This window comes from Hippichthys cyanospilos, chromosome 12, assembly GCF_059441005.1.
Source record: "Hippichthys cyanospilos isolate Australia breed blue-spotted pipefish chromosome 12, RoL_Hcya_1.0, whole genome shotgun sequence".
In the NCBI taxonomy this organism is placed as follows: Eukaryota; Metazoa; Chordata; class Actinopteri; order Syngnathiformes; family Syngnathidae; genus Hippichthys; species Hippichthys cyanospilos.
This window is the reverse complement of record NC_142380.1, coordinates 14,197,921-14,215,112: the sequence shown is the minus strand read 5'-3', so window position 1 is coordinate 14,215,112 and position 17,192 is coordinate 14,197,921. Positions and strand designations below refer to the sequence as shown.

Below are 17,192 nucleotides of genomic sequence, written 5' to 3'. Positions count from 1 at the left end.
TGCACTTGACTTCACCTGGTAACCCAAGACATTTCCTTGATCATCAGGCTCACAGCGTGATGCCAAGCTCAAACAGAATCTTTAACATAAGAGCCAAATGGAAAACCGACTGGAGTATTGCTGTCATTTCAGATCGGACAGATTTGATGTGCTCTGACCAGCATTTCATTCATCACCCTGCGGGGGCTTCAACCCATGATCTCCATTTTCAACATGCTCCGAAAGGACTTTTTCAAATGGTGCAACAAATTCCCCTTATGGTCCGGGTAAGGCTATAATTGGACATGTGGTGTCTCTTATTATCTGATTTTACAGCTGCTTCGCGTTTCCGCAGCACATGTACAGAGATCGTTGTATAAGAAGTCCACAAAACCATGGATAATCTCCAGAAGAGGAATCTAACTTTTATTACCATTGGATTAATATTTATGCTCAGCGGCATAGAGTATGGTAAGTTCATACTGATGTTCAAAAGGAGGAAGTAACAAATACAAATACTTTACTGGTCGAATTAAATAGATTGGTTCATTGTTGAGCGGCCTCAGTATTTCTACTTGTAGTACAGAGTGAGGGTACTCCTGTTGACATTGAAAAGAACGGCATTAAAGCAGGAATAACAACAGCGTGACTATTGGTCTCATGTCTCCCATTCAGTAGATTGCATCAGATTTTACTATCATATTTCAGAAGTTGTTGTGGTCATTCATCGATCCCCTTCTGTTGTTTTCAGCTGTCATTCTGCCTACAATATGGCGATATCTCCAGATCCTAGAGGCGCCTCCATATTTCTTGGGTCTGGGTCTGTCTGCTTTCAGTCTAAGCGGGCTTCTCACTGGACCGCTATTTGGCTGCTGGTCAGACCGCAGCAAAACCACCAAGCCCATTATTCTTTTCTCCAATCTTTTTGAGATTGCTGGTGAGTTGCAAATCCATATGATCATAATCATGTGATGTTTTGATTTCCGTTATTGCAGTTCAGCTGGCGTCCTGAGTCGAGTCTCAGGGTGCTACAAAATGGATCATCCAAGATTTGAATTTATGATCGGTTTCTATCAAGCAAAAACCATATTATCTATTTTAATGCCAACCGTTAAAAATAAAGAGAGCTTGCCAGCCAATTTTGAGCATTAAAGTAAGTATTATCAAAGCAGAGCTGGCCAAATCTTTTGATGTTGTTGAGATCAATGACATTCCTTGGTAGGGCACTTGTTGACGTCCTTTTGCATCAGTGGTGCTTAAAGTGTTAATTAACCTGTTTCCTAACATACAGTATTTGTTTGAAGAACTACAGTATGTAGTGTTCAATTGTGGAACTATAGGTCCTATTTTCAAGACTAAATCCTGTGCACTGCATGACTATGAGTTCGACTGGGTCTTTCAAAATTTGCAGTCAAGGCACAAGTCAGTGAAGTTAAACGAAGGGTAGTTTGCGCCGTTGAGGATATGAACACTATTAATTCAATCTCCTTTCCATGTACAGTACATGTCCATGCTCCTACCGATATGAGCGACTTTGAGCAGCTATTGAAGAGGAATGGAAAATCATTTCCCATGCCAGTCTGTCAAATACCTGGTCATAAAAGAAACTGTACTCATATGGGGTAAGATCGCTGTCAAAAAGACGTATGCGTGTTTCACTGTTCATATGAGCATGACCCTTGCGAGACCCGACTCCATGTCTTTGCATGAATCTCTCCTTTGGATACGCGAATTTCTCCTTTGCGTTCGTACTACTTAATAGCTACCAAGCAGAGTCAGTCGATCTGAGGGAAAACCCTTTCATTTGAATTGCACACACGAACGCTGAAATGGAATCCTATTACAAAATAAAAAATAATTAACCACAAATAAAGGTTTTTATATTATTTATTGCTTACTTGTTTATTGTTGTGGTTATGTGGGAGTTAATCTCTTGAGAGACCAATTTATCATTTATATTAATGATTTACAAAACAGTATACGGATTTGGAGAGACAAACTTGGGTCGTGAGCCTGCTGGTCCATTTTCATTAAATAATTTATGAATAAAGTATACATTCATGTTGCTAACTATCAGCTGTTGATGTATGGGGTGAGTTATCTGATAAAAAGACATATGCATCCATGACTAATGGCGGCACGACTGACTCACAGATCGACTAACTTTGCTTGGTAGTGGCATGGTAGTTGCCGTGACGTCTTCGTAATTTGCATATCCAGATCCACAAATGCAAAGGATCAGATCCACGGATCCAAAGGAGAGATTCATGCATGAAAACTAGACTTGTATTCAGAATAGCTTGCACTCGCAAGTTTTCAATTTGTAAACTGAACACATTTTAGAATTGTACTCATACGAAAACAAAACAAACTCAGCACAATTTAAAGTTGTACTCAAAGTTGTTGTGCACAGGCATAATGTTTAATTCAATTGTTAAATACGTCTTTTTTGACAGCCTTCTTACTTCATATACTGATATGGATTTTAAACATCTCAGAGCCTTCCAACACAAGAAAAGATGAACGTGTGCAATTTTCATGCTGTCGAATCAGCATCTTGATATGCCACACCTGTGAGCTAGAACACACAGATTCAGACAAAAATGTAAACAGGAAATACCTGCGGGAGCTCTGTGTGCATTTATTCACTTCGGTCTTAATGAGTCCAGTGTTTGTTTCACTCTGGAGCTACACCTTTGGTCCTAATAAATGTTTTCATTATTTTCCCAGGCAACTTCATGTATTTTATTGGGTATTCAAAGTGGCTGTTAGTAGGCAGTCGCCTTGTGACAGGTTTGACCCTTTCACACATGCAAATACACGTGCGTAGTGCCGCATCTGCATGAAAGGACTTTGGCGCGTGTTCTAGCGGGATACTGTCGTCCTCTCAGGTGTCGGTGCAGGAGCGGGATCCTCCATCTTCAGTTTCCTGACTCAGTGCACCCGGCCAGAGGAACGGGCCGGTATCTTTGCAGCCATCATGGCCTGTCGACAAGCAGGCCTACTTGTGGGTTAGTTTCAATCCCTCTTTGTATAACCATATAATACAAAACACCATAATGTTGGACACACACAAACCATCAAAACTATACAAAATTGCAAACGGCACACAATTGCTCCCTGCATCATCTGAAACAGTTCACAATATTTAATTGTCTCATAATTTGACAAGGCGATATTTGTTTGACTTTTGAAAATAAAATACAACATACATACAATATTCATTTGTGAAGATCGCTACAGTTGTGTTGGCCAACCTAGCTATTTTAAATGAATCAATCATGGGTAAGAAAAGCAAAAAGTACCGTATTTTCCGCACTATAAAGCACACCTAAAAGCCTTTTTAAAAAAAACAAAAAAAAACTGATGGTGCGCCTTATAATCAGGTGCACCTTATATATGTATTAATATTGAGATTGGGGTTCGTAGATGGGGAATGAACTGATAAAGTAAGTTTACAGTTGTTTACAGTTGAACAAGGTTGGTCATATTGACATTGAGTTATGCTATTGACAGTTTAGAGTTATTATTTGAGAAATTATTGTTTTTACTTTGAGTATTACTATATTGTGATTGAAAAAGTTTTAAAATATGTCATTAATTGAGGGTGCGCCTTATAATCCGGTGCACCTTATAGTGCGGAAAATACGGTAATACTATTTAAGGGGTAGTCAAGTCAAAGATTTTCTTGTCTATATGTTCTATGCATCACCACTAGTGTAAAGAAAGCATTCTGATTAATACTGACTTTGAGGAATGTAAATAAAGCAGCAGAATCTATCTGTTTCTATCCATCTCACAAGATGGTCATTTTGCCATTTTGGCAACTGAAAATGACATCACAGTTGGACAGGGATCTGGTAATAACCAATCATGGCTCACAAGTCTTCTGCGTTTGGTCATATGACATTCGAAAATGCCAGTAGTGGGACTTTTGGCTCTTTAAGGGAGCCATTTATTCACAAACCGTTCAAAGAGACAGTTCAAAAGGCTATTTTAATTCATTTTAAAACATCGATGTTTTACTCATAAAATAAACCCTGGAATTAGTGATAAATTGCTACACTTAAATTCTTCTAGTGCCAAGCGTTATCAGAAAAGTCACCCCCTAGTGTCAGCTGATTTTGAACATTTTCAATATCTTTTAAGGCTGACGGAATATTGCATGCTATGTCTATTCAAACATGAGTGTTATAATCTCAAAGATTGATTTCCATTCATTTCTTAGAATTGCAAGTATGTAATGTATATGTAGTATGTATGGCTTTTCTTTCTTTGTTGTGAGCAACACTGCCATCCAATGATCACAGTTCATCACAACTGTGCTCAAATGGCTTAATACAGTATTAAAATGAGCGCTAGCCATTTTTTATGAGAGCTACCCTTTCATAAAAAAACCTATTTGACCAGAATTCTCATCATTGGCACACAACGTAAGTATTTTAAAAGATGAGAATCCTCCATGGCACTGAAAGACTCATTTAATATTCTCTTCTTCTCAAATGTTGTAAATAGTAAGTACAGTATATTAGGAATGCTGGGAATTATGCCAAAAATGGATTCATTTTGACATATCCGAATGTCTAAAAAAATAAACATTCAATAGCTTATTCACTTTAGAACATAAGTAGCTATAAACACACAAACACCCACACGCACACACACACACACATTGGCTAGCAAACGAGTGGACACTGCGATAATTCATTTTCCATAAACACGATATTAATAAGAATCCAATGTCTAGACTAGTGGCGCTGCAAAGAACATATTGAAAAGAAAATGATTTGTGTTGACCCTACCTTTTAAGAAACATACCTGAAATTGACTGAATTTGAACAGAATCACTTTCTGACAGCGGACAATAATTTGAGTTACATGGACCATCACTACTGATTGGGATGGCCTGAGGCAGAGTAGATTAACATGACGCATATATATATGAAGAGAGAGAGCGAGAGAGAGAGAGAGAGAGAGAGAGAGAGAGAGAGAGAGAGAGAGAGAGAGAGAGAGAGAGGGAGAGAGGGAGAGAGGGAGAGAGGGAGAGAAACAATAATATAATACAAAATCATGGACGTAACTGGTCAGAGTTTTTGATAGTGTTTTCCCCACATACACATGCATGCATACACACACGAGCTGGCATCCTTTCCCGTCTCTCCACCTCATGTGCCTTCTGAGGAAATATCAGACAGAAAAAAATATATCTCCAAGGTGGAGCTGTTGTGTTATTCTGTCTCATCTTTAAAGAACTTCCTCCTGTCTCTCCAGGGCCGGCATTCAACCTGTTTCTGCGGCTGTGTAATTTCAAACTTGGACCCTTTGTTGTCAACAAGTTTACATCTCCTGGGGTAACATCATCCTGATCAATAATCTAAGGTTTCACTAACAACTCATCAACACAGCAGCAATGTGCAGAAATTGAGCGCTCCCTTTAAGTCTACTGCTTCTTTTTACTCCCTTGGAGTAAATAGATAACGCTGAGCGAAAACTTTCAACAACACACATCGATTGACACTTCATTTTGGTATTACTGCATAATTTAGAAGAGCAAAAACAATCAGTTTATTCTCTGAAGGGAAAACAGAGCTTTATATTCTTATTTTATTTGCATACACATGAGCATGACACTCAAGTGATTGGGTTTGATGCATTGCTCAAGGGCAACTCAGCTGTGCTCAGAAGCAAATTGTGCCATCCACAAGTGGTCCGAATTTCCATAATTCACTCTGTAGCTGACATTTTCTTTGTAGGATCCCTAAGCCTAGCCTAAATCTTGTTTACCTCATTTAGAAATTCAGAAGAGGGAACACAGTTCTCCAACCAGAGTAGAGGTTTTTAATGAAAATATAGACAATGACAGTCAAAACTCTATATTATTGTCAGTAAAATACACAATATTTGTCCTCGTGGGACAAGAATAAGAATATGTGATTCCTAAAAGTTTAGTTGTATGTAAACTAATATATTACAGCCCTTTAACTACTTTGTTTTTAATTAGAGATTTCTTTCGGTTCAGTTTGGGGCGAGCAAGGAAATAGAATGACAAAGCAAACAACAAACTATAAGGAAAAAACAGAATCAATAACTTGTCAAACAGTAATAAAGCAGCGTGAATTATTATACTATCCAAATGTGATTTATGCCATTTGTTATTGTAATGTTTTTGTATTAATAGGTATTTTCTTCTTCTTCCTCGCAGATCTTCATGTGCATGCTGTGGTTGCTCCTACAGTTTGTGGTCATGGCAATGTACTGGGATTTACCGGCCATCGACACCACAGATGGGGCCGTCCTGATGATGGACCTGAAATTGGAGGAAGACGAGGAGGATGAAGACGAGCCGCTGATTGGCTCGGATGGTGTGCAGGTGCACACTTACAAAGCTGTCAGCTCCACCCAAATAGAGATCTCCACCTCATCTGAAATGCAAGCTCTCCACGAGGCCTCCTCGTGTGGAGCCGAAGCGTTCGATAACTTCAGCATCAGGGCAGGTTAGACAACATTTTTTTAAAGCCTGTCTGGACCAGTGATAGCTTTATTTCAGGCACACAAAGGAATCGCTACAATTTAGATTCACCGCATTGATACATCTGTGCTCATATTCCCAGTGTGTAATAATCATTAGTTATGTTGCATATTAAACATATCAATTTTTCGTAATACAGTTATGTTTTCCGGTGATAGCTAGGACGAATTTTTTTTAGCCGTAATGCGAAGATAAAAGCCCACTTTCAACTCAAGTCATTTACCTGTTCTCCTGGTGGGTTTACTCTGGTTTCCTCCCACATTCCAAAAACATGCATGGGAGGTGTGTATTGGACACTCTCAATTCTTCTTAGGTGTGATTATGTGTACGAGTGGTTATTTGTCTTTGTGTTCTTTTCGATTTGCTGGCACCTAGTTTTGTGTCTACTACCTCAAGTCAGCTAGGAAAGGCTCCAGGCATGCCCTTCACCCTTGCTAGGATAAGTGGTTAAGATAATGGATGGCTGGATGGATCGATGATACAACCCCACAATGAGGTGGCCACATAGTGCCAAGGGGTGCCCGTATAGCTCCACCCCTGGTTGTCACCAATACATTAGGTGGAGTCATTAATACAAACAAAGGGGAAAAAAATACACACTTTATTTATTTATTTTGAGAAACTTGAAGGTTGCAAACACAAAGGGTTATCTGTTGTAGCAACGTATGGTTTCAGACAGAACGATTCACCTGTTTAACCACGTTTGTTTTCTATTACGACTGAGTAATAGCTTTTCTGTTCATTAAATAAGCCCTGATTTCAGACTGAATAAGTCAATCTGTGAGAAAAGTGTGACCAGATTGTTTCTGGTCAGTGGAGAATTTTCAAATGTACAATAATTGACTTGGCTCAATAAAGGTTGGGGAAAAACTGCCTGACAGGATTAGTGTTGGTTTACACATAAACAGGCATTGAACGCTCGCATCGATTATCTACATTCCATAGTGTAGGTTGTGTGTATGCGTATATTGTAGAGTATGTGTGCATGTGTCAAACCCTGATATTGATTCTTTCATTCTGTGAAAATGTAGCAGAGAAACAGCTAGACGGACAGCACATTATTGACAAAGCATTCCATGTTGACCAAAAATGGAGAAAGAAACAGTCGCGGCCTCAACATTTTTCTCATTGATTTTTTTGTGTATCGAAAAGTTACCACCAGCACAGAATATTCTGCAACAACACAAGAGAACATCCACATTACCACCAGCAAGACAAACCTTAATTATTGATCTGATACCATCATTTAGTCAGAGATTCAACACTCCATTGTTGTTTTTGTTTTAAAAGGGGATGATCTTCAACACAGTCATTACAGCAGCAGAAGGCTCTGCAGTAATTTTCCGTCTAATGTCAGTCTGCACCACTCTCCAGCTGAAAGTTTTGGCTCAGTAGGGTGCAGCCAGAGTTTAGTTTGTTGCCCCAAACCAAATTAAAAGTGCTCATCTGTCAGCTGTGGAGGAACAAACAAAAAACTAATAACTAGCCTTTTCTGCGTATCCAAGTTTATCAAGATTAAGTAGAAGAAAGTTGAACAATATCATTCTTTTTATATACTGCTTATCCTGATTTAGAGCCTATCCTAGTTGAGTGTTGGCAACATTCAAAAAACAATCTCAGTTCATGAAGTTCACCCTTCCAGATGTTGTGTTGAACCGCTGAGAGAACAAACATCAATTTAACAATTATTTTGCTTTTGAACTTGTATTTTAGCTGGCTTGCTGATGCCTATCTCAGTTGTCTACGGGAAGTAGGCGGGGGACACCCTTAACTGGTTGCCAGCCAAATGCAGGGCACACAGAGACACACAACCAGGCAGGCACGGGGAAAACATGCAAACTCCATACAGGACGGCCGGAGCGAGATGGAATTGAATTCAGGATTCTTAACTGGGAGGTGGACGTGCCGACCACTCGTCCACCTTGTCGCCCTTAATTTAGTTCCAACCTATCACCACGCAGTTTCTAATTGTAACCCATTAGATACAGATTCTAAGTGTGGCGCATATACATTTAGTGTTAGAGGCTCTTTCTAGTGGAATGTGATAGAAGTCCAGCCTAGTTCAGTTGTATTTAACTTTGAAGTTTAAATTTTTTTAATCTCTAAGAACCTTTGTTTTTAAACATTCATTTCAGTACAATTTGTGTTTGTTTGTACTCAGTACATATTAATGGATTTATTCATTGCAGAGATTCTTCCAAGAAGTAAGCATATTTCAATGTTAAACTGCACATCATTTTATTGTGGCTTACAATGCAAACTAAACATAAGATAACATACCTGCAGGAAATTTGAACTCCAAATCTAAAAACCGTGAGGCAGACAATCTGAACCACGCCATTGATTCAGTCACACTCTAATAATGACTAATATTATTTCAATATGGTGGTGCCTTGAGGTACAATGTCTTTCTTTTTTTTTCTACTTTAATTTGTAGGCAAAAAATTGAAATACAAGTACTGTATAGCGGCTGGCAATTTCTCACCAAGTTTAAATTTGCCAGATTCAGAACACTTCTTTAGAAAAGATGTGGGTTTAAATAACCCTAGTTATATTCTATATTCTCTGTGTTGATGTTGCCTTGATGTGATGGGTGAGTGTACATTTTCCTTTAGTTGTTGACAAACAAATTCAGATCAAACTATACATTTACAGAAAGAGCATGTGTGCATCCAGCACTGCATTACCAAGCAGTTCCCTTCAGCCATCTGGCCAAGCCACTTCCAAATTTAGCAGCAGTAGCTCAGTTATCACTCCTTTTCCAAGTCCATTCTCAACAATTCCTTCTGGAGGAGATAGGATGAAAATTTGGAATTGATTAGAATACACTTTGTTCTCGTCTTTATTGCATTTTGGACACAAGAAAAACAAGCAAGCCATTTCTCTCCCACGAAAAGCAGTGAGAGGCCAAGATGAACACAGTCTGCCTCTTCAATCGTAACTCATCAAATTATTTATTTATTTATTTTTTCCTCTTTGAGCTTCAATTCTTTTGGCATGGATTGTCAGTTTAAGCTTTCAATTTAATGGTAGCACTCGTTGATTTTATGATGTTTTTTTTTTTTCTCTGTGCTTACTCAGTTCAGCTCTCTCTCATTTTTGTCATTCACCCCTTTAGAGTTCCTGAGGGAAGAGGTGATTGTTCTTCTCACGGCTCAGTTCATCACTCTCTTCAATCAGACTGCGCTGGAGGTGAGAACTGCCACACAGCCTGCACCCATCAGTCGGAATTCCCCAAAGTCTACATTTCACGCCGTTTTAGACCGTCTTAACCTCATCCTGCATTGAAAAATAGATCCATTTGAGTAACAGATCAGCCGTTCTGAGAATCCAACTGATGTGAAGCACATTTTGAATATCAGAAGAAAGAATATCAAAGTACTACTGTATCGTAACCAGAAGCGGCAAATATTCTACTACACTATACTCTGTATTTTGTAGAATTACACATACTCGCGTGAGACAAAATAATGCAGGACACCAAAGAGTAACCAATATACCTACAATGCATATTTTTGAATTGTGGGAGGAAATCAGAGTGCCTGGAGAAAACCCACGTCGGCATGGGGAGAACATACAAACTCCAAGTGGGAGGCCAGAGCTGGAGGCAAACCCACAACCGCTGCGTGTGAAGCGAATGTGCTAACCGGTTAAAAACAAAATACAACACTAAGTGGTCATAGCACTCAGGTGCTGTCAGCTGACAAGAGGCAAATATACAAATGTCAAAATTACCTTGACGTTACAAAATTACCTAAAGTGCACAGAGAACTGATGGAGGGAGGACCTATTAGGACTTGTGGTGCATACTCCCTCTTGTGGGCTCAAGTTAAACGAGAATGAGAGGCAGCGTTTTGAATCCAGAAGGAATCACCAAGAGCTGGCTGACTCTAAAATGAAATGCAATACAACAATACAAGCAAGATTATCAATAGTTTTGACCTTAGTCTCTTTTTGAAGGTTTTTTTTTTTTTTGGGGGGGGGGCGGGGGGGGGTGGGGATTCAAAGTCATTGTTGAAAGACTGTCACTTCAGGGCACAGATGTGCGTGTGCCATGTTGAGACTCCAGTGCGGCACTTCCATGTGAAGGGAATGAAAGCAGCCGTTTTAATTGGCCATGATTGCAGTCAACTGTGACCACGCTCACAGTGTCGCAACCCTTCCTCTCGCAGAGCTGCTAAATTGGCAACATCGTGTGTAACCTGCCTCCATGAAGAAATATGTCACACGCCGAGCAGGATTCATGACGGACACAAATATAGATACCGATTGCGTTTAACTGCTTTTACTGAAAGGTCAGATGTTATTGGTCGGAATTATCATCTATCAACAGGAAAACATGCGTGAAGTGTTTCATGAATCCAAGTTGTAACCATACATTTCAGACCATGGTGACTCCACTGACGCAGCGCTACTTTGGCTTTGGCGAGTTGGGCAACAGTGTGATGTACAGCTTGTGTGGGGTGGAAGTGATCCTGGGCTTCCTCTTTGTTCGCTGGCTGAGCGGAAAGGTGGCTGACCGTGCAGTGCTGGCTATGGGCCTGGTCATCTGTTGCGCCGCCTGTATCTGGTGCCTCGTGTTCCTCTGCAACCTCCGAGGTACTAAACAGGCTCACGTTGCATTGCGCTTCATCGCTCGTGTCAGTGTGATTTTTTTCATGAAAAAGTCTTTCATGAAAATCTCGGCTACAGGAGATTTTTTTTCAAGTCTACACACCCCTGTTCAAATTTCATTGCTTTTATTCATGTATACGATGACTTTTAGAGCTTTTCGACAAATTCATATTCAGCTGTGTCAACAAAAATAAAGCATGTAAACTTCAAATCTTGTTATTGTTGCAACATTAGTTTCAGCATTTACACGCACGTGCATAGCCTCCCACTTGTCTCATTTCCGTCCCACTCCCTTCCCCCATAACCGCAACAGTATGCTATTCATATACGATGAAGAAATGCATCTAATAGTACCCTAATTTCTCCATTTTAATAACACACAATGTGTGTTTTAATTGGACAGCCAATTTAAGTGTAACCACTATAGTCAGGGGTAGACTTATACTCTGGCTTTTGTAAAATTCATCCACATTGAAGTAAAAAAGGGGGGTTGACTTATGTACAAAATCGACTTGTACGCAGAGAAATCCGGTCTGTATGCAATCACACAATAAAAACATTTTTAAACAAAACTTAAAAAAAAAAAAAAACCCTCACTCCTACCCCAGGATGTACTCCAGCTAGCCAGTGACCCATATGAGAATAAGTGGTTCACGAAATGGATGGATAACCATAACAACATCATCGTATGAGTTTGTCTGTGATTGGTTAATTCTGCCCACACCCACAAATATAGGAGGGGGTGTAAACTTGTGCAATTACCTTATTTTAGTTCTTTAATTTGATCACACTCTTGAAAATGTGAGTTTTTTTAGATCACAAAAGTCCTTTTGTCATACTGGCATGTAAACTGGTGAGTAAACTATTTATAGTCACTGTTTTATCTTGCAAATGTTTTTTTTCTTAACATTTGAACATTATTTCTTTTTATTAAAAATCTCATTTATAATTATTAATGTTTCATTTTTTAATTATTATTTTTATTCTTACAACTGTATTGAATTTTTGTTTTCTGAATGGCTTTTTGCAGTATTCAATGATCAATATACTGTACTTGTAAAGTATGTTTGATAAATTGTCGGCCGAATATTTTTTTTTTCCCTTCATAATGCCATGGTGCATTGACTGGTGCATACAGCATTCAGCCTGCCTTTGGACCAATACGTTCCAATATATTTGCAAATTTGTTTGAACATTTAAATATGGGTTTGCCAGTTGAAAAATGTTTACTCTGGCAATTCAGTGCTTCCATCCATTATTTATAATGGTTGTCTAAAGACAATTATTTTTTTTTCTGTCAAATTACAAGTTTTCACAACTTTTAAAAATCAGCAACATTACAAATTTTCCAACATTTAGCGGTCAACACGGTAGTTATACTTAATTAGCCTTAGGACTACAAGGGGTCCTTGGAAAACGTTCTGCACAAAAAGCCTGCTTTGCAGTAAAAGTGCTCTGTAAATGATATCGCTCCGCATTTGTAAGGCCATCTGGAGCCCGTGGTGGCAAACTGAATCCTGTGTCTCCACGTTGGTGTACGTCTGCTCCGGCGTGTCACGTTTATCACTGTGATGACAAACGACAGGTGCCGGGGCGGGAAATTGCCTGAGTACATATAAAGGGATTACGGTAATCTCATTAGACCAGAATGCTATTTGTTAAAGCATATCATACATTTGTAAGCTATTTGTTACGGCTGAAACAGCAAAACAAAGAAACCAATCTCAATGTTGACGTACCTGCAAACGTGATTTTTGCCTCCGACCATCTAGAAGCATGTCTGATTGATCAAATTGCATTTTGAAAATGAGATTACAGGCTTTTGCTTGAGAGTGGAACATCCAACATTTTTTGAGTGGGCACAGATTCACACAAACATGTGCGCGATGCGGTGCAGCTCAGAACAAAAACGAGAGCTTGGCAGTGGTTTCATTTTCAGATGGAGCTCTCTGTGCTCTTGCCAAAACATTTGTGGACACGGGAAGAGCTGAAGCAGTGAATAAAAGATCACAGTTGAGTCTTCCAGCAAGTAAATAACTGAGATTTACCAATACGATTGCATCGGACGCTTCAGACATAAGTCTACTTACCCCTGTGCAAATGATCCGTTTAACTCAGATTATTTAATCAACTCAAAGCTATTTTCAATATCAACCCTGACTGCTTTTAGGAACTGTTCAAATTCCCTCCACTTTGAGTTTCTAGTTCAGATCCAGCTGACAAAACGCAGTCCCAAAGCGGGGTGCTTGCACCACCATTATTTCTTGTAGGTATGTGGAATTAAGGCCAAAGAACTCATTGGACAAGGCGAAAAACACTATTCGCACCGAAAATATTTGATGAAAAATGTGATATTTTTTTTCCTAATACGCTCTTAATGTGATGAACCAAAAGATTAATATAAGACAACAAAAAATGGCTTCAGTCATTTATTTTGTTTGATATAGTTGAACAGATGTAGTTTTTCCCGTTTATCTGCTGCTGTATTTGAGGTAAAGCATACACGTTGCCGGGGTTCTTGCACACTGGCGGTAAATGTCTCTGATTTGTCCTATTTGCTATATGTGCCTGGGCTTTTGTTAAATGTATTTTTAAAATCAAAACCAAATGTTTCAAAACCTCCAGTCAATGTGGAGGTTTGGTGCACCAAGCTTTTTTTTTTTTAATTTGATATTTTCTTTTCGTGTAATCTTTTTTTAAATCATTTATTTGTTTGTATCAACCACCGCAGATTTTCCTTGTGTCGACAAGCGCCATACAAATAAACATGATTCGCCTTCTAGGTAGCTACGAGTGGAAGCTGTCAGCCTTCATTATTGGCGTGTTCCTGCAGCTGTTGGGGCTCCCGTTTGTGGCCGTGTCTCAGGTGTCTCTCTTCTCTAAAGTGACAGCGGAGAAAACACAAGGTGACCTTGGCCAAACCTATCAAGCTCAACCACAATTTATTATTATTATATTTTATAATCATTGAATTGCACTTCGGGAGCATGATAGAGTATTTCCTTTATTGATACATAAGAATTTTTATGCAGTGGTCTACATAGTTGACTCCAGTCAAAAAAAAATTGAACTCTTTCATTTGAAGGATTCAGCCAAGGTATAAGACGATCAGTCGGGGGACTTGCCACCATCATGGGCCCTTTGTGGGCTGGAGGATTGACCAATCATTTACACATAATGATCGGCATGATGATGGGTCTGCTCCTGATGGTAACAGTAAGTGTCACTTTTTATTGTTATTGTTTAGTGTTATACCAAATACCTTGTTATTTGTAATTCACCTATTCACTTCTATCTGTGCAGCCTATCTACAGTCGTATCTCTACTTACGAACATCTCGTCACGGAAAACGCAGATTGTAAAAATATCATCTCTTTTTACGAAGGAAAATTCAGGATACAAAAGGCCAAAATTGTTGGTGTTTTATAACAGTGGAACACAAAACACCAGTACTTGCTTGGAACAAAACTATAATGTAATATGGCATCACAACCCGCAATGATGCAATTTTAAAGTTTATTAACATGGTGACATAGCAGGAAGTACTTTGCAGGACCTCAAAATAAACTTATGCAAACTATACATGCTCAAATTATACTAAAAATAAATATTATTGCTCCTGCGGACAGGTAAATGATGGCTTGATCGCTGGAAATGTAAAATAAAAATGTATAAATAAAACAACTTAGAGTTCTCTGCACGCACCACCAGCTCACCAGCGCCCTCATAAGGCAAATTGATGAACTGCATTCATATTGATGAATGCTACAGTTAATTTAATTTTCATTTTCATTTTTATCCATCCATCCACCATGGGTTGCAGGCTGCTGGTGTCTATCCCAGCTGGCTTCAGGCAGTAGGAGCTTTTTGGGCTTGGAACAGATGAATTAGGCCGTATATGTGTAAATATTTAAGAAAAAAATGCATTTAATAAGGACTTCCAGAACAAATTATTTTGTTAAGTAAAAGTACCACTGTACAGTATTTATTTTCTCATGCTATTTCTGAAATGACCTAATGTGCCATACGATGGCGCCAAAATCCGGGATAATGGAAAAGTGGTAATTAATGTCTGAAAGGAATAGCTAATGTTAAGTGTTGTTTCAGAAAGTACTCAGCATGTGAATAATTTTGTCGTACTGAGTGACTTAAAACTCATGCTAACTCGTAACTGAGATTTTATTATTGCTTGGAAACTGCTTTTTTTACATGCAAAAATGTTTGGTCAATTGAACACCCAAAATGTGATTGAGAATTGCTGTTTACACTGCACGGCAGCAAGGCAATGACTTGTTTTCATTTTTTCTAAGTGAATTTTTACCAGTATTTTTTAAGTGAAAAACAAACTTAAAAACAAAAACAAAAAAAACCCCACTGGTTTGGGATACACTTGGATGTAAGCACTTTAACCAAGCATGCCTTTGATATCTGTTCTATTTTCTGAAGAGGGTACAGAATGCTATATATGTTCCAGGTTATGACGGCGTTGTCGTACGGCCGTCTGACTCAGCCCAGAGCTATGCAGCGTGCACAAAGTTCTGACAGCGGAGGATAGACACAAAGAGCCAGAGAGGCTCCACGCAGAGGGAAGGCCCTTCATCTCCGAGAGGATCAATGCAGGCAGACTGCAGAGGAAAAGCGGAGACTTAGAAAAGAAAGCATACAGTCATCAGTAGTGGGAAGTAACAAAGACTTTGGTACTGTACTTGGGTGGATTTTTCAGTTATCTCTCTTTGACTTGCAGTCACGTTTTTTCTGATGACTTTTTGCTTCTACTTCTTGCTTTTGAAATGTCAAAATATGTTTTTCAAAGCACTAAAGCCCAAAAATCATTTGCCTCTCCCCCCCGAAAAAAAAACATTCTCAGTCTAATCTCAAGAAAGAAAACAATCAACTACTTGAACATTTTCTGTTGCTCGGCTTTGCTCATGCAGGACCTCATTTAGTTTAGTCCTGGTTGGTCTGTATCTAATTGTATCAAGTGATGTATTTTTTTTTCTGGAAAGTATGCTGTGTGTGTTGATATTTTCCACCCATTTTTGTTATCAAAGTTATCAAAACAGGTGTTGTATGTAACTGATACTCAACCTATTTAGCTATTTTCAGCAGTAACGCGTCAACACTTTGTCTAATAAATTGATAATTTTTTCATGTCCAATTAGATAATACCTTTTAAAAAACATTTTTTTTCACTTGTTTACTCAACTTGACTCTACTATTACATTTTCTCAGGGCTCAGGTAATGACCAATCATTGCTCACGTTTCCTGAGTCTGGTCGTGTGACATTCGTAAGTTGAACTGTGATTGGTTGTTACCTGAGTACTTGGCTTCATTTTCGGTTGGCCTCAAGTGACAAAATTATGTTTTAGTATGAAAAACAATGATCAAATTGCATATAGACAAAATACTAACATTTTAATGCTGACAATGGGCTGAATACGTTTAGTATCGCTTGAAATATAGTTTTTGTGGACCCCTAAAGCATAGGAATCAAACTCTAGTCATTGATGGCTAATATCTTGCATGGTTTGATGTTTCTCTAACACACCTGATTTCAAATGACCAGCTCATGAGTATACTTCTGCAGGATATTGATAAAGATCCATGGAATTATGGAACGATAGCCACCTCTTGAAAATAATAAAAATGCCCATTTTTATTTTTTTAGCAAACAAAAGGAGAACTACTGTGCAACAAAATAAGGAATGGTAGATATCGCAAGACAAAACAAAAATGAGAATAAGAACTACCTTTTAGAGGTGGCGGTAACACTTGCAGCTGGGAGGATTAAAAAGCACCTACTGTACTTTTGCGAATAAACTTTTGCTAAAAGTTCAGGAGAAAAACCTACTGTGGTATACTAATATTTCATTACAAAATAGAGATGTTTTTTTTTTTTCAGAAAAAAAATGCACAAAAAGCCTTTTCTAACAACTATACAACTGAAACATTATGTTCAAATCTGATGCCGTGATGATGCAAAAAACCAGTAAACATTTGTGAATTTGACATGAGCGCACACGAGGAGAATGGTGTCGCTTGGTAGGCAACAACTATAAAGCTTTTCCA

At 38.7% G+C, this 17,192-nt stretch overlaps 1 protein-coding gene across 1 annotated transcript; it reads left to right on the top strand.

Moving 5' to 3' along the window:
- Positions 1-372: 372 nt before the first annotated feature.
- Positions 373-16,294, top strand: LOC148415004 (major facilitator superfamily domain-containing protein 8-like). Its single transcript, XM_088429929.1, has 11 exons — positions 373-450; positions 731-916; positions 2,710-2,772; positions 2,871-2,990; positions 5,251-5,330; positions 6,182-6,473; positions 9,627-9,700; positions 10,894-11,107; positions 13,906-14,028; positions 14,208-14,338; positions 15,597-16,294. Exons 1-11 carry the CDS (start codon positions 375-377, stop codon positions 15,675-15,677), a joined length of 1,440 nt encoding a protein of 479 aa, XP_088286055.1. The 5' UTR covers positions 373-374; the 3' UTR covers positions 15,678-16,294.
- Positions 16,295-17,192: the final 898 nt, after the last annotated feature.

Excerpts from the sequence above, each read along its gene's own strand:
- LOC148415004 (XM_088429929.1), top strand. The coding sequence starts at position 375 with ATGGATAATCTCCAGAAGAGGAATCTAACTTTTATTACCATTGGATTA. Across the intron at positions 917-2,709 it reads CAATCTTTTTGAGATTGCTG|GCAACTTCATGTATTTTATT; the intron begins GTGAGTTGCAAA and ends TTATTTTCCCAG. Across the intron at positions 2,773-2,870 it reads AGGCAGTCGCCTTGTGACAG|GTGTCGGTGCAGGAGCGGGA; the intron begins GTTTGACCCTTT and ends TCGTCCTCTCAG.